A 25458-nucleotide genomic window follows, 5' to 3' on the forward strand; every position below is an offset into this window, starting at 1 on the left:
AGTGAAACTCATTCCCATTGTAAATTGTAAACTGCTTTATTAAAACTCCCCTGATTTAAGTATTCCTACAGTTTAAAACTTCCTCAGCAGAAAAAGCAGAGGAGTGTCTGGAGAAAGGCCTGAGTGCCAGGACCTTGACAAGGCAGCAAATAAACCAACAGACAAGGTAAGTAGGGTCCCTGTTCCTGTGGCACTCACTCACAAAGTTGTCAGCTCAGCAGTCTCCGGGTGTAGCCGAATTTAAAAGCAGGCAGCTGGATCAGGCCTTCTCCACAGCAGGCACGGTAAGCATCCGAGCAGAAATGATGCTCTAAAGCAGTGGTTCCCAAACTTCCTAATGCCATGACCCTTTAACATGCCCCACCGTGTTACCCCAAACATAAAGTCATTTTCTTCACTACTTTATAACCATAATTCTGCTACTGTTATGAACATAATGTAAATATCTGATATGCAGGATATCTGAGCAGTGACTCCTGTGAAAGGGTCATTCAACCCACCCACCCCCACAAAGGCATCACGACCCACAGACTGAAAACCATTGTTCCAAAGAGACCCTGTGCCCTTCCTTTGGTTAGCAGAATATTGAAACAAGGTGCAAAAAATCAGAGGTCTCCAAGGAATCTCACACTAAAGAGGAAAACGGGGAAGCCTAGTGCCCACCAGAGAGTGAACCTGCCTCGCACAGAGATTTCGCACAGCTCCAGCATGTCAGCTTGTTCTTGAGGAGGAGGCTGGAGCCCAGAAAAATCCAGGTGGGACCAGGACTTCTTATGCAGCCACGTCGCCCTCTATTCCAACCTAACCTCTGTTAGGAGCCTGAAGGTGGACTCGAAGGGTCAGTGCTCCTCTTGACATTGTGACCACACTGAGTAAGACTCCTCTCTCTCCTTCCACTATTACTTGTTTCTTTAGCTGGGCCAAGCCTGGCTTGTTAAGCAGCTATCAGGGCCCAGTCTCTAACTGGAACAACTCTCTTACCACTGCTAAAGAGAAAGAGGCCAGAAAGTCTCTGGATGCCTAAACCCAGGGACTCAGGGATGGAGGGAAGCAGCAGAAAGAAGTGAAATCTTCGACGATAAACTAGAATTTAGTCACACCTCTGATATGGCCTGTTCTACTCATTCCCCCGATCACATCTGGGGGAAGGCAGGGTGGGTAGAGGCTGGGCTGGTGTGTAGGTGGTCCTTTTTACCACCGGAAGACAGGCCTCTACAGCACAGTATATACCGCACAGGCTGCACACGATCCAGTATTTTACAGGGAGTACATCATCTCATCTCACCCGACCCTGTATCCTCAGCACAGTGGCGCTCCACAAAGGTTTGCTAAATGCACGCATAAATGAGCAAAGTACCAGGAGAGATATGTTCAAGCTAAATCTCAGGTCATGGTCAGAGTCAGAAAGGAGGACAAAGAAAGGTCTTTGTTGTAGACATTAGACAGAAGGGAACTAAAAACAGAGACAGAACAGAGCTGGAATTACATTTGAGGAGGCACCGAATGTGGCCTGTGACAGTGAGGGACACAGTGGGCAGCACACAGAGATGCGGGGGGCAGTGGAGAGTTACTAATGTGCCGTGTTTCTCGTGGCTTTGAGCAGACACCAGGGGCTCTGGCTTCCTCACCCAAAAAGCATGTGATCTTGCTGTCTTCTGAGGATCATGCTGGCTCCAGACATTCTTGGGGACAAACCACAGGGCGGGGGGGGGGAAGACTGGAGCCAGTGACCATTAGTAGCAACTAAAGAATCTTGAAGTCCTGAATGTGAGAATGGACATAAGGGAACACGGTGGCAAGATGCAAATGGGTCAGAATAACAAGAACGGGGGAGGGAGAGGCTGGGGACACAGCTTAGGTTGTAGAGCCCCTGACCTCCATCCTAACCATATAAACTAGGCCTGTAGTGCAGGCTATTGATCCCAGCCTTCCGAAAGAGGAAAGAGAAGGGCCAGGAGTTCAAGGTCATCCTCTAGCATTCAAGGACAGTCTAGGGATATACCAGATCCTGTCTTTAGGAGGAGAGAGAGAGCTGGCTATGGTGCTATATGACTGTAATGTCGGCACTGGGCATGGAGGCAGGAGGATCATAAGTTTAAGGTAATCCCACATAGGACTTTGAGGATGGCCTAAGCAATATGAAAATTTGTCTACAGAAACAAGAAAAAGTAAGAGAATTGAAGTCCCTAGTTTCCTCTGAAGCTGAGCACCAGTCACTCGTATGTTTTATAATTTATCGCTCACCTAGGAAAACTACAGCCAGCGGCTTTTTGAGTACTTAGTTTCTACATTGAAGAAACTGAGCAGAAGGCAGGTGCAAGGTCTTATCGGAGCCCCGAAGGCCCCTGGACATTTTCCTTTCCAGGAACGAAAAAGTAAGTACAAATAAGGCAATAAAGGACTGGTTCCTCCCAAGCTGCCCTTGGTGGAATAAGCCCTCCTTCACGCTCCAGTGGACACCCTCCTGAACCACACTACCTAACCTCAATTGAAGTGATGATTGTTTTCTGTTCCTGTGCACAGGCTGTATATAATGGTCTGTTATTACAGGAAGTGCGTCATCATCTCATTCAACCTGACATCCTCAGCACATAGTAGTTCTCCATAAATGTTTGTTAAATACATGCAAAAATGAGTGAATGAATGGATAGATGAATGAATGAATGAGTGAGTGAATGAGTGAAATGGAAAGGCAATGAGGACAAAACATAACCTAATTGGTGGACACTTTCTACAAGATGAAACTTCTACCATTTTTCTCAAAACAGCTCTTAATAAGTGCTTGCTAAGTACATGCATGTATGAATAAGTGAAGATAAATGAATGATGGATAAAAGCCAAAGGCAAAGCACGAAATGACACAAATAAATGATACTAAAAAAGATGAATTTTCCTGGAGCTGGAGAGATGCATCAGCAGTTAAGAGCACTAGCTGCATGCAGGGGGATAACCTAGAGACCCTGCCCAGATGTAGCCTATGGCAGCTCAGTATCCGAGTGGGTTCCCTAGTAAGGGGAACAGGGACTGTCTCTGACATGAACCCCAGTGGCTAGCTCTTTGATCACCATTCCCTGAGGGGGGGTTCAGCTTTGCCAGGCCACAGAGGAGGACATTGCAGCCAGTCCTGATGAGAGCTGATAGACTAGGGTCAGGTGGAAGGGGAAGAGGACCTCCCCTATCAGTGGACTGGGGGAGGGGCATAGGAGAAGAACAGGGAGGGAGGATGGGATTGGGAGGGGTTGAGGGAGGGGACTACAGCTGGGATACAAAGTGAATAAACTGTAATTAATAAAAAATAAATTTTAAAACAAAAAATAAAAAACAACAATAACAAGAAAAGAGCACTAGCTGTTCTTCCAGAAGACCTGGGTTCAACTCCAGTACACACATTGTGGTTCACAACCATCTGTAACTCTAGTTCCAGGGGATCCAAGGCTCCATAGCCACCCATAACTCTAGTTTGAATGCCCTGTTCTGATCTCTGAGGGCACAAGATATCTATGTGATACATAGACATAGATGTAGGCAAAGTATTTACACATTTAATTCGAAAGGAAAAGAAAAAAGAAAGCTCCCTACTATGTTTTCAACATGTTAAACTTCATGAACAAGCCAGTTTTTAAGTATGATTTAGCCAGGCATGGTGGCACACACCTTTAGCCTCAGCACACCAGCCTGGTCTACAAAGTGAGTTCCAGGACAGCCAGGGCCATATCCAAAAAAAAAAAAAAAAAAAAAAAAAAAAACAAAACAAAGACCTGTAAATAACTAATTGAATAAAAAATAAAACCCAAAAGGCAATAAAGTAAGTTACTTTTGGAATTATATATTTGGGATATATATATGTGTGTATATATATATTTATATGTATGTGTATATATATATAAATATATATATTTATATGTGTGTGTGTATATATACACACATATATATTTGGGATATATATACATATACATATATATATGGGATACATAATTTTTCTTTAAAACTCCCCTGAATTATTTTATGTCTAAACACATGCTAGTTGATTTTTAAAAGGATGTATCTTAATAAATTTTTAATATTAAAATACAAAATTAGTCAATCTTTTTCCCGGACGCAGGGTCTCATATGTACTAGGCCAGCCCTGAACTTGCCAAGAGTGACCTTGAACTATGGATCTTCCTGCCTCCGTTTCCTAAGTGCCATGATTAGAAGCATGCACCACCACGCCAGGTTTCAGTGGCACCGTTCGTGAATGGAGCCCAGGACTTCCTTCACGTTAGGCAAGCCTTCTGCCAACCCAGCTACATCCCCGTCTCCAGATCAGTCAAGGTTGAGCTATTGGGTCAAGGCAGCGGGATGTACTTTTGACCTCAGAAGTTAAGTACATTCATGTTTTCACGTTGGGTTTTTTTTTTTTTCCTTTTTAATTTTGCGCTGAGTCCTAGTTACCAAAGAGTATTGACACAAAGCCAAGTGGATAAACAGAATCTTGAACTTTAATAGGCAGCTGGCCTGGACCAAACCGGGGCTGGCCAGGCCTCCTGACTGGTACCTGAAGGTAGACATAAAGGGACGGAGGAAGTCAATGAACTCTGATTTTCATGGCTTTCTGATATCAGAATTTCCCTTTTTGCATACACACGTGTCTTCTCTGGTCCTGTGGAGATGAAAATTGACATCCACACTCATATTCTACCAAAGGAATGGCCTGACCTGGAAAAGGTAATGGTAACGAATGAGCTGGGTTCTTCCTGGACCTCTTCCAGGGTCTCCCAGCACTTCTGTTTCTAGCTCTCTCACCTCTTTGGAGATAGACCTAGATGGGGTCATTCGTCCTCATTCTTGGGGAAGTGATTTTTAAATTACTTGATAGCTCTAATTTTGTACTATTTAAAGATGACTTTTATGTTCATTTCAATAGACCACTGGAACAAAGAAATAAGGGTCTTCTTGAAGCTTTTCTTTTCCCCTCATCTGACACATCCTTTCAAATCCCTGGACAATTTATGTCAAGCAGCTCTGCTGCCTTTTAAATAGTGTGTTCAGCTGCTGGAAAGACACCTGCCAACTACAGGATCGAAAGTCATGGATGCAACCAAAAGACCATTAAAAAATAGAATGTGGTCGGTTTCCAAAATGTTTAAAATAGGTTCTAGCAATGCCAGGAGATAGCTTTGTGAAATGTCTTTCCAATCTATTTTAGAACTCTGTCTGAAGGCTTTCCTGTTTGATCTTTAAGCTGCGAACCCTTGTTAGGGAGACCTGGGAATCAGGTATCTTAGAAACCCCTTGAATCGATGACATGAAATCTTTGTGCAACGGTGTCTTTAAAGAGTGTTCTCTGTAAAAAGAAAATAAGGTGGGGTGGACCTGTGGGCATGGCTCAGGGATGGAGTGTTTGCCTAGCATGTGTGACGCCCTGGCTTCCATCGGGAGCACTGAGAGGGGAAAGTAGTCTCTGTCACCCTAAGAATGGAAACTTCCCTCAAAGACTTATTTAAAGTGTGTGTGTGTGTGATTCATAAGCCAAGAGCATTCTCACAGAGGCCAGAGACATCAGAATTCTTAAGCTGGAGTTACAGGGTGCTGGGAACAGAACTCAGGTCTTCGGGAAGAGCAACATCCACCCTAAACCTCTGAGTTTCCTCTTCAGTCCACTTCCTTAAAATCTTTGAGAGTTGGTGTGGGTAGGCTGAGGAAGATAATTACACCTAGAAGTCAATTAGGTCAGTATCTGGTTTTACCCAGTCTGTCATACTCTGGAGTACTCTCATATAACTAGTAGTTTACCTTACCAAAGGTAGAAAGAAATGAATTAACTCAGACTCTAATGAAAGAGTGGTTCATTGTGCAAGCCAATTTCCTTCTCACTATTATCTCATAAAAATGCTAACCTCAGGTTAGGGTAGCTGAGTGCGTAGGTGATAGAGTGCTTGCTGCACGCACGAGGCCTTGGGCTCAGTCTCCAGCACTCATACACCGGTCCATGCCTGCCATCCCAGCCTTCAGGAAGTGGAAGCAGAAGGATCAGATGTTCAAGGTCAGCCTCCGTGACATTAGAGTTTAAGGCCATATTGGCTTATATGAGACCTTGTCTCAAAGGAAAAACAAAACAAAACACTTTTTTATTTTTTTAATTCTTTATTAATTTCACTTTATTCACTTTGTATCCCCCTGTGGTTCCCTCCCTCTTCCCGTCCCAATCCCTCCTTTCCTCCACCCTCTGCATGCATGCCCCTCCCAAGTCCACTGACAGGGGAGGTCTTCTTTTCCTTCCTTCTGATCCTAGTCAATTAGGTCTCATCAGGAGAGGCTGCATTGTCTTCTTCTCTGGCCTGGTAAGGCTGCTTCCCCCTCAGGGGAAGGTGACTAAAGAGCAGACTGATACTCCAACCAAGTACCATGCATGGAGATAACCCAGAACCCCTGCACAGATGTAGCCCACGGCAGCTCAGTGTCCAAGTGGGTTCCATGGTAATGGGAACAGAGTTGTCTCTAAGAAAACACTTTTGGTCTCAGACATTTCTTTGTCCGTCGATGAGTAGCTGGGAGCTAGAAATAACAGACTGAAGTGTGAGCATAGTACTGAGCAGCCTCCGAAAGCTGTCCCATCATGGCCAGTGGAGAAAGAGACCCCTGCTGACCTCACAGCCTGCAGTCGCCTGTCTGCTTGGGAACTGCTTGTCCTGGTCACACCTCAGAAAACTGCAAACAACGTTTCACGATGTTAATGATTTTCTGAAAGGAACACCGCAGCCCAGCATCTGCGGAGGCCACTGGCAGTGTCTTTCTTTTTACAACAGTGTTTTCCTCACTGGGCTTAGAGGAGTTATCTGATGAATACCACGATGGATAAATTATATACGAAATGTATATACTCCCTAAGCTGACATTTTTAGGAAAACATCCAGAGACACACCAATTCATGACATCCCTTGATCTAGTAGAAGCAATGAGTCTTAACTCCAAAGCCACAGGCTTTCGTTTTGTTTGAACCTCATAAAGCAATCAAACAAAAAGCCACATGAAATTCCCAGGGCTCCCATGGTGCCTCTGCCTGAAGCTTCTCAAGGGTTCCCCCTCAGGACTCCTTTTTACTGAGAAATGTTTATGTCATCTGAGGTGTCCCAGTGTATAAGACAGGTGAGTAAATCAAACATGCACTGAAACTTACTTTAACACAATTCTTTAATACGTAGTAAGGATAAAAGGCAAATTTCATACTAATCAAATGGACATGTTTGTTTTCATATCAAAAAATGAAATCTTGGATGAATATTTGACACTGCAGGACATAGAACATTTTCAATGCTTTTCAGATTTGATGGGTATTTTGTTTATACAACTGTCAGTGCTGAGAATGCTATATCACACAATTATGTGGTACAGGATAGGATTTTCAGGGCCATTCCACAAAGTACTGAGAATTCTGTCCTAATCCCAAGCTAAAATTCTTTGAGCCATTTTATGAAATTCACGCCAGCAAAACAAACAGCAAATGGTTTTCACTTGTTTGTTTGTTTGTTTGAGACAGAGTCTCATATAGCCCAGGTTGGCCGGCTTCTGTGCAACCAGGGATGACCTTGAACCCTTGACTCTTCTGCTGTTGCCTCTTGAGTGCTGGGAGTTGAGGCATGTAAACTGTCTGTTTACATGGTCCTGGGGATCAAACCCAGAATTTTGTAACGCAAGGCAAGCACTCTACAGACTGAGCTACATTCCCGGCCCTGGGATAGCACTATTTAAAACAAACATTCTAACACAGTACAATCCAAAAATAGACCAATAGAATACTTACAAGCTGAGGAATGATGACAGGAAAATATTGAAAGTCTTTGTTTTCCATAATGAATCCATTATGTTTCTCTAAGAGTCAGAAACAAAATGTACAGTAGTCGCTGCAATTTACTGTCTACAACAATCTCGATTCCCAGCAGAGGTGTTTCAGGCGTTGTTCCCTGGCGCTTCACAGTGTGACAGCCTGCACAAGTGCAAAGTGCACAGATTGTGTGTTCAGAACCAAGACTTCAGAGAAGTTGCACAATGCGACATGGCACTTACTGCCAGAGCCTCCTTGCGTTCATTACATGTGTCATTTTTAATCATTGCATGTTTTGCTGTTGCCAAATTTTTCACAACAGCCAGTAAGAGTCCACCAGGTGAGATCATGGCCCACAGTTTAAGGAGTGGGTTCTAGAAGATCCTTCCCACCTGTACTCTTCTTGAGAGACTGGCCAGCATGATCCACCCACCTAGAGAATGCCATACCAGGAGGGCTCCAAGCTCCATGGTCTCCACCTCTTTGCCTACATGGGAATCCTGAAAGAGTTTAGAAAGCTCTGTGCTCTAAATGTTATGTCCTCTCAAAATTCATGTTGAAAACCAAGAGTACACACAGGAGGAGCTCCAGGAAGCAATTACACCAGGAGGAGCTGTGATTCTTGATGTGAGGCTCCGCAGGAAGCAGAAACAGCCCCTCCAGGCCAGAGTGTGAATCAGCCATCTCCTTCATCTTGGATGTCCCAGCTTTCTGAAACTACAAGAAATAAGTGTCTATGCTTATGAGCCTCCAGTGGATGGTATTGTGTCAGGGTATCCCAAAGAGACCAGGACATAACAAATCAGAGAGAAGTTTTCAGTTCCAGTCACATATAGGCATCCTGAACAAGGAATGTGATTTTTCATTCATTCTTTTCTTCTCTCTCTCTCTCTCTCTTTCTCTCTCTCTCTCTTTCTCTCTCCCTCTCCCCACCACACCCTTTCTTTCTCCACCATCCCCCTCCACCACCTCTCCCAGACAGGGTCTCATTATGTAACCGAGTTGGCCTCCAACTCATGCTTCTCCTGCCTCTACTTCCTGAGTGCTGCATTACAGATATGCATGACCTCCTCAGCCTCCTCCTGTTGTGTTCTTACTGTGGGACTTGAACTTAAATACAACCTCCAGCACTCCCTCCTGACAGTTTAAGTCAATGCCCACTGTCTCTGGGGAACACACTCTCTGGCCTCCTTGGGAAGAATGTTCATTTTCTCACAAGACCCCAGTAAAATGCTGTCTGAGTTAGGAAGCTCTCAGAATGAACACCCTCCTGCTCTCCATCCTGGACACCCAGAGGAATCTAAAACAAAGCCTTCTCTTTGCAGGGAGGAGAAAGCTTTCCATGGTAGACTGTCACATTCTTACCCCCCTCCTTTGCCTCCTAACCACCATCCCCCAAGCTTATCTCCAGCTGAAGCCAAGAACTGGACACCTATAACTGACAGTTTCCAAGCACCTCACCTGCTGGACCCTAAAAGGCCATGTTTAAACTGCTTGAAAAACTGAGAGAGAAAGAATTTGGGGTACAGAGATGTGCATCCTGGGAACTTCCTAAGCACACATCTTGGTGGCTTTTTTTTACTGTCTCCCTCTGCTCTCCTCAATTCCATTGGAAGAGGAGAAGGGTTTAGTTCCAGCATCCAGGCTTCCTACCTTGATGTCTCATGTGCTGCAGGCAGACTTTCCATAAGAATAAGGGCAACAGTAAGAGTCAGAACACTTTATACCTCTGGAGATTTTTAAAAAAAGACCGAGTGGGCACCTCCGGTGAGGGCCTGAGCTCAGTCCAGAGCCTCTGCGAGAAGCCAGGTGTGGCGACATCTGTGTCTCACCCAGCACCAGGAAGGCAGAGACAGACTGATGCCCGGGCTTTCTTGGCCAGCAGGTTAGCCTAACTGGTGAGCCCCAGACAGAAAGGAGACCCTGCCTCAGAAAACAAAATGAAACCTGAGTAACAACACTCTGCGTATGCACATGCCCTATCACACATGTACACTCACACATGAGCACACACACAGAAAGACAGACAGATGACTCCATCTGTATTAAACGGCACAACTTATGCGGTTAATATCTATATGATTAACCCAGATGTGCAGGTGAGGCACTTACAATTCAGAAATGAATCCAGAGCTTTATGGGTCCCCTGCCCCCTAGAGCAGTCTCACCCCATCCAATGGAGAAATCTGGCCCAAGACATATCACTACTTCTCTGTCCCCCCGGGTTCCCCTGGACACCAAGCTCCTCCCCAACTCCTCCCATACATGGTCACCCACGCGGGGAGCTTCATCGTGGGATCACAAGCAGCCATAGGTCAAGCAATCGGCTCTTTTACACAGCAGATGTCCCTCTGGGAGCGGGAGTTAGCCAGTGTGGACATACTACACTCCAATGGCCATGGTGCCCTGAGGCGTGGGATAGTTCTGTGATGTTGGAATCTCATTTCTAGGCTATGTTGCCGGAGTAGAATGAGTGGGGCTTGAGGGTTTTTTCAATATATTGTTTGTTTGTTGAGACAGCACCTCCTATATCCTAGAATGGCACTGAACTTGCTACGTAGCTGAGGTTAACTCCTCTCCTGCCTCCACCTCTCTCGTTCTGGAACCATAGGTGTCACCACCCTGTCTGGTCTATGTGGAGCAGGAGGTGGAGCCCAGGTCTTCGTGACCGCTAGGCAAGCACTCTACCTCCTGAGCTGCAGCAGCAGCCCCGGAGGGTAGGAGTTAAAGTAGCATTAACTGTAGCAGAGCGTCTTTTGTCTTCAGATCATTTCTTAGAAGGGGAAAATATTTGAAAACACCTGTCTCTGATTTTTTCTCACAATTTCTCCAAACTTCCCAACAGAATAGCGAAAAGAATAAGGCAGTACTATTTTGTCTGAGAATTTTAAGTGTCTTTGAAAAATAATATCTCCTTTCAAACCTGCTTTTTCTTCTTAAATATTAATAGACATGCCCCCACACCCTCTCATGCCTTGTGCAATGAAGGAAGAAAGGAGCAGAGTCAACACGTGTGGGATGATGATTAACTAATAGTTATAAAGAGGCAGCATTTGACAGCTCTCTTGTTTTCACTTGCTGGTGGTGACTTCAAACAGGGTTCTTAGGAAAGAAAATTCCAGTGGTTGAGGGGATGAAGAGTCAGTTACCTTATAAGTGGGAAGGCCTGAATTAGATCTTCATAACCAACATTAAAAAGCAATCGTGTGCCGGCACAGTGGCACACACCTGTAATCCCAGTATTCAGGGAGCTAAAGGCAGGCAGATCTCTGTGAGTTCAAGACCAGCCTAGTCTACAAAGTAAGTCCAGGACAGCCAAGGCTACACAAAGAAACCCTGTCGAAAGAGAGAGAGAGAGAGAGAGAGAGAGAGAGAGAGAGAGAGGGAGGGAGGGAGGGAAGGAGGGAGAGAGAGAGAGAGAGAGAAAGAAAGAAAGAAAGAAAGAAAGAAAGAAAGAAAGAAAGAAAGAAAAGCAATCCTGTAATTCTTGAACTAGGGAGCTCATTATTTAGCAGAAATTCTGTCTCAAAAATTGAGGTGGATGGTGCCTGAGGGATGGATGGTGCTAAAGATTTTTCTGGCCTCCATCTACGTGTGCACCTAGACATTTGTACACCTACATAAGCACATACATGCACTTTTGTTGTTGTTGTTGAGAAAGGTTTTTCCATGTAGCCTGGCTATCCTGGAACTCCCTCTGTAGACCAGGCTGGCCCCAAACTCAGAGATCCACCTGCCTCTGCCTCCTCAGTGCTGGAATTAAGCATGTGTCACCACTGCCCAGGTAGATGTAGAAAGACAACAGACTAATGGGAACAGAGTTCAGTGGTTTCTAGGGGATCAGCACTCACTTCCACAGTTACCTATAAGATGATCTTGGCTTAGGAAGCCATGGAGGAAAACACTTTGGGTTGGTTAATGAGGTAACTTTTGGCAATGGTGATATGGCGAAGTCTATGGTGAAAGCTGCTTCAGGCTGGTCTACTGGGATTCCAAATATGTGCCCTGGCACACAGCTTTTTTACACGAGCTCTCAGGCTCAAACTCAGGTCCTCTGGCTTATCTGACCAGCTGAGCTATCTTCTCACCCCATAACTTGACTCTATACTACTACTCTAGGAAAACAGATTTCCCCCATTACTCAGCAGCTCTATTGGGCATATGAGGAAGCTGTGAAGTCCCCAAGAAGTTAAAATATCATTTAATAGTAGGGCAAGGTAGCACATACCTATGATCTCAAGTCTCTTAGGAGACTGAGACGGGATGGTGTGCTCAACCAATAGTTTGAGGAAAAACATCTCAAACAACAAAACTAGTCTCTTCCTCAACCTCTCTTCAAAGTTTTGCGACAGGGACTTGTGTAACCAAAGCTAGTCTCAAACTCACTATGTCAGCAGGAATGACCTTGGACTCTAGATTCTCCTGCCTCCACCTCCTACATCCTGGGATTACAGATGTGAGCCACCTTGCCCAATTTATTCAGTGCTGGGGGTGGAGCCCAGAGCTTGGTGCATGCTAGGCAAGCACCCTACCAACTGAACTACATCCCCAGCCCAGATATAGGGGTTTTCCTTCTCTATAAATACATCAATTTAAAGGCACATAGCGTGCAGGTGTGGAGGAGGGAACACATAGGAAGATGGCACCTGATAGGACAGGGTTTGGGGACCTGCACCTGGTGGACACACCTGGCCGCAGGCCACTCTTCTCCACTGATTAAGTCTGACTGCTTTTCCTCGCTGCAGAGGTTCGGCTACGGAGGCTGGGTGCAGCTCCAACAGCAAGGCAAGGTGAGTTTCTGCCAGCATGTACTAAGGGGTACCCAGGGATGATGTGCCTGGCTTAGCCTCTTGTAGGCTGGGCATCCGAGAAATCAGTTCCTCCACCTTGCATTAATCTTGTGGTAGGCAAGGAAGTAGCCTGGCAGTTTCTCAGAAATAGTGGGAAACGCTGGGCCAGCCTCAAACAGAAGAATCCATGAAATAAAAACCAGAACTGAAACTCCACTACAAAATCTCTTTTTAGCTTTTCTTTTTAGCTTTTTGTTGTATCTGCCCTGGAACCAATTTTAGCATATACGGCTCTACCCAAAGGAAGTGACTTGGCCCTCTCTGTGGGTTACTACAGTATATTAGGACTGAACAAATTAGGAGATTGGTTAGGAGAAATCAGAAGATAAAGAAGCTGAATCAGCTGGCCCTGCACTGTTACACAAACTTACTTTTCCCTGCCCACATATTGCTTCCCTAGAAAACCAGAGTATGGTCTATCCCAAAGGTCCTTCCTAGTCCTAGTGTATCGCAGGTACATTTTGTAGACACAAGTCACTCTCCTGTGTCTCACAGTCAGTAGTTCAAATCCGCAAGAAGATGGATCAGCCATTCTCAGTCACACAGGCACAAAGGACTGTCTCTGTGTTCACCTGCCAATCCCACAAGGCACAACCCTTCAATACCACACATGAATGGCAGGAGGTGGAAAAGCTGAGCCCCATTAAGCTATCGGATTTTTATCTCCACTCGGATTAAGGAAAAATCCCTAAAACTGTATGAGAAGGGAGACATGTTCCAAAGCATTCAAGAACATTAATCCAGGTTGAGGAGATGGTCCCATCACTAAAGTCTTTGCCCGGCAAGTGTAAAGAACTGAGTTCTATTCCCTAGTACCTGTGTTTAAAAAAAAAAAAAAAAAAAAAAAAAAAGAAGGGGAGGAGGGAGGAACTAGAGGGGGGATACAAAGTAAATAAAGAAAAAAAAAAAAAAAAGACGGTGATGCGTGTTTGTAATCCCAGCACTGAGAAAGTAGATGCTGGGCCTCTGAGGCTCTCTGACTGGCTAGCTTAGGCTACTTTGTGAGTTCCAGACCAGTGGGAGCCTGGGTCTCAAAAACAAAAAACAAAAGCCAAGGTGGACAGCACCAAAGGAAGGATAGGTGAGGCTATCTCTGTACACACCACATGCATGTGCTTGCCAGCCACCTGAATGTTCACTCAGGAGCACAGGACTTTCCAAACACGCTGCCTTTGCTGACGTGGCTTTTCTGACTCAGGGAGAAGCGAAGATGATGAAGGACGGGAAAGTCTTCAGAGTGGTCCAGCAGAACTGCTGGGACCCGGACGTTCGCATCAGAGAAATGAACCAGAAAGGTACGTACATGTCAAATGCTTCCAATGTTTCCATCTGACGGAGAGTAACACCTGCTCTTAAAGCTGGTGATCACTTGATATGATTTATGGGATGGCCACTTCTGATTCCCTTTTCCCTGCCAGCCATGCTGTTACAGCTTCCTTAGAGGAAAGAGGGCCGTCCCAAGCCAAAGCTTTTAGAACATGGATTTGAAAGCTTTAAATTAGTTTAAAACAAAATGCTATGTCATCAAAATGATAGTAGTGCAATTTTGTTACCTAAATATTTTTCATTCAGGCTGCACTATTATCATTTTGATGACATACCATTTTGTTTATTTTGTATAGTTATCCCAACTGTTGTCTGTGAGGCCACAGTCGTGACCCACTTTCACTGAGTATTGTCTTTGCCTCTGCACATAGTTCTAAGCACCTGGCACTAATGAACTCATTTGCTTCCCACAATGACACCCAGATCACAGACTTTGAGATTCCTGGATCCTAGACTCTGGAGCTAAGCTCTGGGGACTGCAGACCACGAGACGTTATCCAGGCTGATTCAGGAGCAATATACTTGTCATGTCTGACCTACAACAGAAAACTCTGAGAGGAAAAATGAAGACCAGAAAAAAGACGGGGGAAAATGACACAAAACTGGGGGGAAGCTATCTGGGAAGAGGAAAGGGGTGAACAGGAATGGGAAGGGACCAGGAAGAGTGAGAATGGGATGACTATGATCAAAGGACATTATATACAGGCATGAAAGTGTCATAATGAAATCTGTTACTGTGTATAATCAACACATGCTACTTTTTTTTTTTTTATGGTGGAGAAGTACCTTGCCTAAACAAAGTTTTGCCACAAAGAGGGTAAAAGAAATTGGCAAAAAGAGTCAGGCCATTTTTCTTGAATGGTCCAATTTTGTCTAACCTCCTCTCTGTAGAGCTAATGATGGGGGGGGGAAGGAGAGGGAGGAGACGGCTTGAGGAGAAATGGTGAGGGAGAGATGGCCGGTTGGGGTAGATGCTGCCAGTCTCCTTGCCCTGGGAAAGGCTCTTCTACTGACAAGTTTGTCTTTCTTTGTGCCCTAGGAGTGACAGTGCAAGCTCTTTCCACAGTTCCTGTTATGTTTAGCTACTGGGTGAGTGTGAAACCTCGAACCATCTCCCTGGCAATTTCTAGCTTATGTCTAGCTCCTCTCAAAGTGACAGAGGGCTTAAACCTTGAAAGCAGTCCCACCAATCACCTCCCTAACTGTCCTATTTGTTTGTCTGGTCTTTTGTTTTTGAAACAAGATGTCCTGTAGCCCAGGATGGCTTCAGACTTGCTTTGTAGCTGAGGAGAGCCTAGAACTTCTGATCCCCTTGTCCCCCTCCTCCCAAGTGCTAGAAGAGGAGAAGAAATTCTTGGCAAATAGAGTCAGGTCATTCTTCTTGAGTGATCCAATGTTGTCTAACCCCTTTCTGTGGGGCTGAGGATGGGAGAGGGGGACGGCGCTTGAGGGGGAGCAGTGAGGAAGAGATGGCAGGTTCGAGTAGAAGCTGCTACCATGGAGAAGCCAACAGGTGGGCTTCACTGTGCCCAGCTTGTGCAGTGCTGGGTTAGAACCCAGGGCTTCTTACATGCAGGGCAGGCACTCTGTCCTCTCGGCCACATTCCAGCTCCAGCAGTTCCTTAGGAGGTCAGTGGCGCGCTCTCCCCAGACTGCCTTCTCAGCCACGTTCTGTCCTTCCGGGCAGCAGTGAAGGACTAGCCATCACACAACTCAGTTGGAGAGGACTCTCCACCAGCGCTTACCTGCCTGGACTCATGCCTGCGCTGCCTTGCCAGGTGGCTGAGGTAAGAGCTGTGAAACAGGGTTAGAACAGCCAGCCATGCTCTGCCTCCTGAGGAAGACTGCTTTCCACAAGTCAACAGTCTGCAAGCACTAATGCTGCAGGACTGATTCTGAGACCGTGGAGGACTCTCAGTGCAGAACCAAGAATGCGCAAGCCTCGTAGCTGCTGTGGTCGAAGCGTGACTTGGAAGCCGTGCAACCACAACCCACTCTCCACACTTTCCTTCCCCGCCTGTATTCTCAAAGTTCAGCAGGAGTATCTCAGTGCTCTCTGCTTCTGACTAGATCACTGTGTAAAATAAAATGTCCTGAGAACTCAGGATGGGTCTGGAGAGATTCAGTGCTTGTTTTGCAAGCCCGAAGACCTGAGTTCAATTTTCAGAGCCACATAAAGAAGTGGGTACGGGAGCTAGAGAGGTGGTTCAGTGGATAAGATGGATCAGTGGCTGCTCAAGCGTGAGGACCAGAGTTTTGATGCCAGAACCTGCTTTAAAAGGCTAAGCATGGCCACATTTGAGACTGTAACCCTAGAACTGTAGAAGCTGGAAATAGGGGGATCACTGTCCTGGTGAAAGGGTGATTCTTGGGGGAAGAAAAGTCAAGCCACCTGCTTCAGTGTCAGAGCCGAGGAAAGGAAAGATGAGGCTAGGACCCATAACGAAGTAGGGCTGGTATCCTTCAAGGAGCCAAGACAGACATCTTGACGGCAGCTTCAGACTTAGGGAGGCCTTCAAGTCTGTCTGCTGCTGGAAGTAGCCATTCTCATTCCACGTGTAAGCTGGAGCAGCCCAGCAGTTAGCACATCGGGCCCAGAGACAGCTTCTGAGCGCCGTCCTAACTAAGCAGCAGTGGGCCAACAGTTCTCTTTGCTTTCACAGACTCCGGGTCACCTGTGGCCAGCACCCTTTTCAGTCCATGCCTCAGCTTCCTACGGCGTAAAATCATTGAGAAGGGTGACCATGTTCAGCCAAGAGGCAATGGTGGTTGGAACGAATGTCTAACCACGCAGGTTTTGACTGCCATAAAACCTTTCGTCTTTTCACCAGGCCAAACCTAAGGATACTTTGGAGCTGTGCCAGTTTTTAAACAATGACCTAGCTGCCACTGTTGCCAGACACCCTCGAAGGTTTGTGGGTTTGGGGACGTTGCCTATGCAAGCCCCGGAGCTGGCTGTCGAGGAAATGGAGCGTTGTGTGAAGAAACTAGGATTTCCCGGAGTCCAGATTGGCTCCCACATCAACATGTGGGACCTGAATGACCCGGAACTCTTCCCAGTCTACACCGTGAGTACTACTGCTTTCTCTCAGCCAGCACGCAGTCATGGAGCCTTGGGCTGCTGGGCACCATGCTGATGGGAGACCAACTATGAAGCAGCCATTCCCCTGGGGGAAAGGAACAGGAGACCACAGGCCAGTGACTTTAGATGTAGGTAGGAGATGTAAAAAACTACCAAAAATCCTCCCAAAAGAGTGAGCCATTCTACAAGAGAAAAGATGGGACAGTTGCCAGGCCTGCCCTGAGGTAACTCAGGTGAAATCTCTCTCTTCCTGGATCACACTGGCACCTCTTTGCATTTTACATTGAAGTCTAAATGTCTCCTCATTGCTAGCAGTTTACATAACCAAACACACACATGCATGCACACACACACTTTTCTTTTTGATATGGAAAAAAATATTTTTCAAAAGTATGAACCAATTTTGAAGAGACTATAGAAATGTAAAAATATATAAAAATGAAAACAAACACACCAATCACTTATTCCATCCAACGATAGTAACCACTGTTACTGTCTTCTTTCATTTAAAAACTTTGCATAGCTATGTTTAACAAAATTAGAGATCTGTTACACACAGGATCTCGTACCCTGAGAATTTACAAACTAAATAAACACTATCTCCGTCTGTGTGCATGTGTGTGGCATGCATGTTTATAGGCATGTGTGCATGTGTGTGGACATACACGTGGAGCATAGCATCAAGCGTCTGCCTCTGTAGCTCTCTACCTTGTTGCCCGGAGGCAGGGGCTCAGGCTGAACTTTTGAGTTTGCCTGTGTCAGCCGGTCCACACAGCTTGCCCCACGTGTAGCCTGCCCCCACCTCCCTAGTACAAGGACTACAGGCAGGCCACCTTGCCTACCTGGCTCTGGTGTGGGTTCTGAGGATATAAACTGTAGTCCTCACATTTGCGTGACAAGCATTTTAACCACCGGACCACCTCCCCAGCCTAATAAAGACATCTCAATAAGTGACTTTTTAAAAACTGCAAATATTCCAATGTGTTGACATGTTTTTATTCATCAATCCTCAATTAAGAGCCTTAGGAAGAAGCTGGGTATGGTGGGGTTCACCTTTAATACCTTCACACCTCAGGTAGAGGCAGGCAGAACTGGGAGAGTGAGGCCAGCCTGGTCTACAAAGTGAGCTCCAGGACAGCCAGGGCTACACAGAGAGACCCTGTCTTGAAAAATCAAAACCAAAAAACCAAACAACGAACCTTAGGAAACCAAAGATGTGTTTTGGCAATACCTAATAAAAATACATAATAAAGCTGAGTACGGAGGCCCAGCCTATAACCCCACCATTCTGAGTCAGGAGGCAGGTGGTTCAAGAGTTTGAGGCCAGCCTGGGTTTCATAGTGAGTTTCAGGCAAGCCTGAGATAAATAGCAAGATCCTGTCTCAAAACCCTCAAAATAAGACAGAGATGGATAAAAAGGAAGGAGATAAGGAGGAGTGAGGGAGGGAATAAATATAGTTGGTTACTATATCAATAGATGGTGAATGATATATAGATAGGTTATAAAGAGGTCATAGATAAATGATAGATGATTGATGACAGATACATATATGAGTAGATAAAGGTTTTAGAGAGAGAGATAAGAGTACCAGGATATGTTAGAATTTGATAAACTCAGATTGTATGTATATGAGTACCTATTATGTTATTACTTATAATTTCTATACTTAAAATATATCACATTAAAATGTGTTTTTCAAAGTGGCACTATCCAGTTCTATCCAGTTTCACATCCCACCACCCTCTCCACCATTCCCCAACTTCCTCATTGAATCAGCCATCCTTGGTGCCAGGATTTAAGGTCCATGATTCTTCACTCAATTTTTACAATTCTCACTTCCCTCTCACAATTATAATGGCATGAGATTATTTTCTATTATATCCATCGTAATGCAAAAGTCATTAATACTGATTTAAGCAGATATTTGCAGACTCACCAGGCATTCTATTCTCTGCCATTTATTAACTTAATATTTATGGAGCTCTAATCATATGGGAAAAATCTCCACATCTGTGTCTGCAGCAACTGCCCACCATGTGGGGAATTGCCTGTGAAACTGCCTCCTAAAGATTTAATATTCTTCTCAGTACTGAACTCTCAGAACTCATTGGCTGCAGAGGCCCAGCTGCTACAGAGAATGTTTTCTGGAAACTCCAGTGAGCTTTGAACAAGGATTTATTTACTCATGCATCCAAGTGGCTTCAGCACAGTGTGAGAGAGACTTCAGCTACAAGTCATCTTTATTATTCACCGGAACTGGATTTATAAATTCCTAGGGGCTTAGAAAGCAAGAGCAGCCGCTGGAGTGCACAGAGACATTTCCATTTGAGTGACAAGCTCGTCCCATCCATCACTCCAATGAGATTGCGTGGGAGCACGCCAGTCTCCGAGGGATTTTGGAGTACACCCTGACTCCGGTCGACCCATGGTGTCCCTGGGCTGACACTCTGTTTGTTTGGTTAGCAAGGCTGACTTGCTTAGCTCCTCTCTAGCTTGCGTCAGTAACGTGCTCAAACAAATGGGAAGAATTTCTGACAGCCAAGTTAGTGCTGTCATTTCAAGATAGTCCTGGCACTCGGCAAGATCCAAATGCCTCCCCAGTCCCCTGCCCCTGCCCCTAGACCTCTCTTCTAAGAGAATAAATGTAGTAACACACACTTAGGTTCACAATGACTTCACTGCTGATCTGAGGCAAGTAGAAAATTGGCACCTGAAAATCTGACTCTACCACTATCAGCTGCCAAGACCTGACTAAGTTACTGGGGTTCTGTCTTCTCTGTAAACTGAGGCAGGGGTGAGCACACATTTCTGAACACATATAACACATGGAGTGCAGGTCTCATACATGATGAAACCAGTTAATAGTTGTAAAGGTTGACATTCAATGTCAGTTTCTCTTCACCTTAATTTTAAACTTGTTTTGTTTTATTTTATTTTATTTTTTTTGTGTGTGTATGGGTATTTTGCCTGCATCTGTCTGTGTATCACATGTGTGCAGTGTCCTCCAAAGCCAGAAGAGGGCTTCAGAACTCCTGGGACTGGAGTTACAGGCTACTGTGAGCCATCGTGTGGGTGCTCCAACCCCACTGGTCCTCTGGAAGTGCAGCTATAGTGGCTCTGAGCCACTGAGCCATCGCAGCCGTCCTTACACCTTACTTTTTGAGACAAGATATCTCACTGAACCTGGATCCCACTGGCTAATGGGATCCAGAGATCTTCCTATCTCTAACCCCCAGCACTGGAGTTGCAAATACATGTCCAGCTTTTACATGGGCTTTGAAAACCCTAACCTTAGTCCTCATGCTTGCAGGCTGGCACTTTACTGCCTGAGCCATCTCTTCAGCCCAAAAGTTGTAAAAATCTTATAGAAGCATTGGTATTAAGCTCTCCAGGAACATTAGTCATAACCTTGAGAGTATATGTTGTTATGTGTTCTCTACCATTCCCCACACATAGAAGGAAATTGTTTTTTATATTAATTTGAATTGAACCAAGTCTCATCTTATTGAGGGGTCAGATATAACAAGGTACTATAATCAGGTTCCTTGGTGAAGTCTACACCATCACAAAAAGTCAGTATTTTCTTTACAACTTGTATTCATGATCAGAAAGAAGTTACCTCTGTACCTTCAAAAGCTTATGTCTCAAGGCAGAGGCAGGTGGATCTCCATGAGTTTGGGGCCAGCCTGGTCTACAGAGAGAGTTCCAGGACAGCCAAGGCTACACAGAGGAACCTTGTCTCAAAAAGCAAACAAACAACCCAACAAAGCTTATGTCTCTGCATTCCACAGCCCACTGAGTTGGAGATCTCCAGTTTCCCCTTTTTCCATTTTCCTGTCATGTCTAGGATCCCCAGCTATCTAAAACTGTGCAATTTAAAAAAATGCTTACATACACAGGCATACACAGCCACATTCGACAAGCTGGTTGTGCACAAATATTTATGTTTAAAGGTAGGATGAGTCACACTCGTATCCCAATACACTTAAAAAAGAAAACATCCTAATGAAAGCTTGTTTGAAACCTTGGTAAGCACTGAGATTAATGACTATTTCCTACTTTTCCTTCTATTACTGTGATAAAACACCAATACTATAGCCACTGCGGGAACCACCTGCCCAGTGGACTGGGCCCTCCCACATCAATCACCAACGAAGTAAAGGCCCCACAGACCTGTCTACAGGCAATCTGATGGACACAGTTTCCCAGCTGAGGTTCTCTTTTCCCAAATAATTCTATCTATGTCAAGCTGACAAAAAACAAAAACAAGCAAAAAAAAAAAAAAAAAAAACTAAAAAAAAAAAAAAACCAAAAAAAAAACAAAAACCAAAAAAAAAACAAAAAACCAACTCACCAGTAAAACTGTCAAAGGGACTTAATCAAACATTTTGCAGACTAAAGTTCATTCCAGCCACATGGTCTTTCCATTTCCTACAAGACTCTGGGGCAGATAAGCCCATGGTATTCGCCATAGTTCTCACCCAGCTCAGGCACTGAGAGTGTGCTCATCAGTAAACTCCTTTCATTCACAGGAGACTGCGCAGACAGTCACTGGGCTCCAAGAACAGTGAGAGTCCCCGCACACCCAGAAACCCCATCGGCGTGTGTCCAAGGTTTTCACGACCTTAGATCAGGCCAGCCTAACCCATTTTGGGTAAGGTCCTAATGCCTGGCTTAGCGTTTTCCTACATCACTTTGTTTGTTTGTTTGTTTGTTTGTTTGTTTGTTTGTTTGTTTTTGAGACAGGGTCTTTCTGTGTACTACTGGCCAACCTGAAATTCCCTCAAGCTGGCTTTGAACCTGCATTGACAGGTGTACATATAACCATGCTCGGCTCCCATTTCCTCACTTTCTGTAGCTCCAGGTTTCTAAGAGGGGAGGAGAAGGGGACCTTTCTGCCATGACTCCAAAGATACCACCTCAGTTGTCCTGAAAGGTAAACTGCAGATGCCAATGGGAACTGCATTTGACGTATGGCAATACACTTGAAGGTTCTTGCTCTTCATCAAAATGTTGAGTGGGGGATTATAGAGGTTTTCAGTCAGTAAAGTGCTTACCTTGGAAGTAAAAGATCTTGAATTCAGTCTCCAGAAACTATGTAAAAAAAAAAAAATGGTATGTACTTATAAACCCAGAAGTGAGGAAATGGGGACAGGCAGATTCCTGGTGCTCAATGGTCATTCAGCCTAAACAAATCAATAAGCTTCAGGCTAGTGAAAGACCCTGTCTCAGAAAACAAAGCTGGCAGCCCCCAAGAACAACATGCAAGGATGTCCTATGGCCTACACAGACACACACACACACACACCCAGGCACACAAACAACATGTTAAATCCATCAACCTGTGGTAATTCTGAGAGTCCTCTTTATTTTTTCAAGCATCAATAAATTGGTCAAGTGATCTTTTGTACAGATCAAGATGGAACTTCAAAAGTATTTGAGTTTATTTACTCAGATCAATGTAGAATCAGATGTAGAAAAGCAGTTTCCCCAAATAACGTCTTTCTCATTTCTCTATTGAAGGCGGCCGAGAGGCTGAACTGTTCTCTGTTTGTACATCCCTGGGATATGCAGATGGATGGACGGATGGCCAAATACTGGCTGCCTTGGCTTGTAGGTTTGTGCTGGACTGGGGTTGGGAACACAGCACCAACCCTTGGGTTTTTCCAGTTATCCACGGAACTCTGCTCTTCCAGGGGGAAAATTATGATTAGATTGAGAGTAATAATAACTACCATTGATGGGGCTCTTACCCAGGCAAATGTTCTATGTATGACTGTAAACCACATAGGAAATCACATATTGAACTGATAAAGTTGGTATTGCAATGGCAGTTTCATATATGGAGAAACTGAGCCTTCAAGTCCTTGGCTGTTAGCTAGGATGCACAGTCAGCAGGAGAAAATGCAACTTAACAGATCTACCTGACTGCAAGGTCACTTTATGAGACAGGCCTCCAAATGGGCTCTCAAGCAGTAATCATGCCTGTGTGGCAGGGTGTTGGTGGTGGTGTTGCTTAAGATATTGATAATGACGTCAGCTTTTGTAAATAAGAAACCTGAAGTTATCAATGGAAGGTCAGTTTCCACTATCCAAGTGTGGGAGGCCTTAGATTGCAGGAGACCCAGGCTTTTAACACACTGTCATTCATTCCTCTCTTCCACCCTTTGCCTCCCTAGTAAAAGGAAAGAGAAGCTCCTTCACCCTATCCCTCTCTTGCTATGAGTCCTAGTAAGAAGAAAAGATGAGGAACAGATGTAAAACTTGGGGACTACAAGTAAAACGTCTCCATCCCACTCTGTGATCTGCAGCAAACCCCTTCACCTCTTTGGGCTTCACTTTCTTAACTATGAAATGAGAGAGATAGTCTGTATTAATCCTGAAGATGCGAGGAGAAACACCAGTGGCCCAAATCACAATGGCCAAATTAATTAAAGCAAACAGTTAATTAAAGCAAGCTATTTTTAATCTGTGTACTTAGACTGTCTCCCCCAAGGGTGGGGTTCAAGATAGCAGCACTGGATGTGAAGAAGATAAGGTTTTTGTAGCTCAGGGACAGGAGGTTTCCAAATAGGGGATTTGGTGGGCAAAATAAGTGGAGTTACAAGAACAGAACATAAGCATAACAAGTTAGTCATAACAGCCCCTGAAATGAAGACATGGTTGCAAGGTGGTTGTAACAAGACAGTCTGACAACAGTCATTTCAAGATGCCATAACAACCTTTTGAAACAAAGGGTTGAAAGATGGTTGTAATAACTTCTCAAAACAAAGTTTCAAGATCACAACCATTGCTAATGCTGTTTCCTAGAATAGGCAGTACAGAACCATTTGTAGTTAAGGTTACAGGTGGAGCAGAGCCAAATTCTTGAGAAACAGGTTTAATCATAAACAGGAATAAGCCTAGTTTTCCTTTACTATAAGGTGGCTTTTAGGCCTAAAATGGAAGCAGGATGGTTCCTCAGTCTTAGTGATTGCTCTAGGGTATCTAGTGTTGTAACTCTCCACATAGAAACCAGCATTTGCATCCAGAGTTATTTCATCTTTTTTTTTTTTTTTTTTTTTTTTTTTTTAATCCCCTCCAGCAACTAGGCCCTGTACTCGGCATTATTTAGGACAGGAATACACATAAAATGGCTATCTCATTTGCATCTTGTGCTCTGACTACAGAAAAAAAGACCATGGTCAAGTACATGGGTCATGGACCCCAATTGGGCCAATTTCAGAATGGCATTATGGGTTCAAAGAAGAGTGTTAAGAGAAATTTACTGGCAATCCATCTTTAAAGTACATCTTGGGAGCTGGGTGTGATGGCACATGCCTGTGCCCCACATTTGGGAGGCCAACTTGAGAGGATCTGGAGTTGTAGGAAACTGTTCCTGGAGAGGATGTATGTAAACAAATGTCTACTCCCCTCTGATGATGGACCAAAGTCAGGATCCCAGCAAAATCCAGCTTGGTGAGCCAGTGAGCCTATTGTGAGGAGCTACAGGAGTGGACATGACTCAATGATCACCAAAGCACAGCATGAGACAGATCATAGAATCTTCTCTGCAGGTTTCACCTAGAATGCCCCACTTAGAACATCCTGTGTCTTAAGGAGCTTTGCTCCAAGATGAAGGTTTTATCTCAAATGAATTGGCAACAAACAACAACACACACAAACTTGTGAGACTATCACTCAACTGATTATTGGAAAGTTGACTCACAAAGAGCAGAAAGGAAATGGTATTGTCTCTCACCCTGCCTTCAAAAGCTCTGCTGGAAAAACCACCTCCAGACAGATGCAATCTGCCATGGTGGCCAGGGAGCTAGGTACATCAGTGCTGTAGAGCAGTGAGGGACAGGATGCGCAGACAGGGAGTCCTAGCTGGCAATCAAGATCTCTAGGTCAGTCAAGGTGCACTGTATCCCCAAGAAGCTCCTTCAGGTTAAAGCATCAGACATGAGCCAACTGCTGCTTCCATTAATTCACACCAACCCAGTAGTTTTCAGCCTTAGCTCCCAAGAGGCAGCAGAGACATGGCAGGCTTACCAGTAACAGTTAACAGTGAGCTAGCTACACCGAGGTACCAGAGACTGTCACAAAATCCTCAAAATAACCCATTGCCAGGAACCAACCATCTCTCTCACAATGACTGACATGTTCACTCTGAGGTGTGGTTGAGGGGAAGGTTTTTATTGTAGAGATGAGGGAGAGAACAATGTAGATAGATATGAGCCAGAGGCATCTGAAAGACTCCAGAGCAGAGAAAGTAACAGATTGAACATGGCCATGGCCAGTGTAACAACATACTGGACTTAGCCATGAGGGGTGTGGGGTTGAGGGCCGAGAGATGAAGACAAAGAGAGGGCAAAAGAGAGAGACCAAGAGAGTGTGTGGCCGAAATAGCAGG

At 44.8% G+C, this 25458-nt stretch overlaps 1 protein-coding gene across 2 annotated transcripts in view; it reads left to right on the plus strand.

Annotated features, from left to right (window-relative positions):
* The first annotated feature begins 4496 nt into the window (after positions 1–4496).
* Positions 4497–25458, plus strand: part of Acmsd (aminocarboxymuconate semialdehyde decarboxylase) — a 33303-nt gene continuing 12341 nt past the window's right edge. The window contains exons 1-6 of one of the 2 annotated variants that reach the window (XM_021641413.2): positions 4498–4707; positions 12550–12594; positions 13853–13949; positions 15020–15069; positions 16812–17048; positions 22587–22680. In XM_021641413.2, the coding sequence (XP_021497088.1) occupies positions 4651–4707; positions 12550–12594; positions 13853–13949; positions 15020–15069; positions 16812–17048; positions 22587–22680 (580 nt within the window). In that variant the 5' untranslated portion in view covers positions 4498–4650. Of the gene's footprint in view, positions 4708–12549; positions 12595–13852; positions 13950–15019; positions 15070–16811; positions 17049–22586; positions 22681–25458 lie in introns of both variants that reach the window. The other variant, XM_021641414.2, reaches the window with a different exon arrangement.

The sequence above is a fragment of the Meriones unguiculatus genome, chromosome 18, assembly GCF_030254825.1.
Source record: "Meriones unguiculatus strain TT.TT164.6M chromosome 18, Bangor_MerUng_6.1, whole genome shotgun sequence".
Lineage (NCBI taxonomy): Eukaryota > Metazoa > Chordata > Mammalia > Rodentia > Muridae > Meriones > Meriones unguiculatus.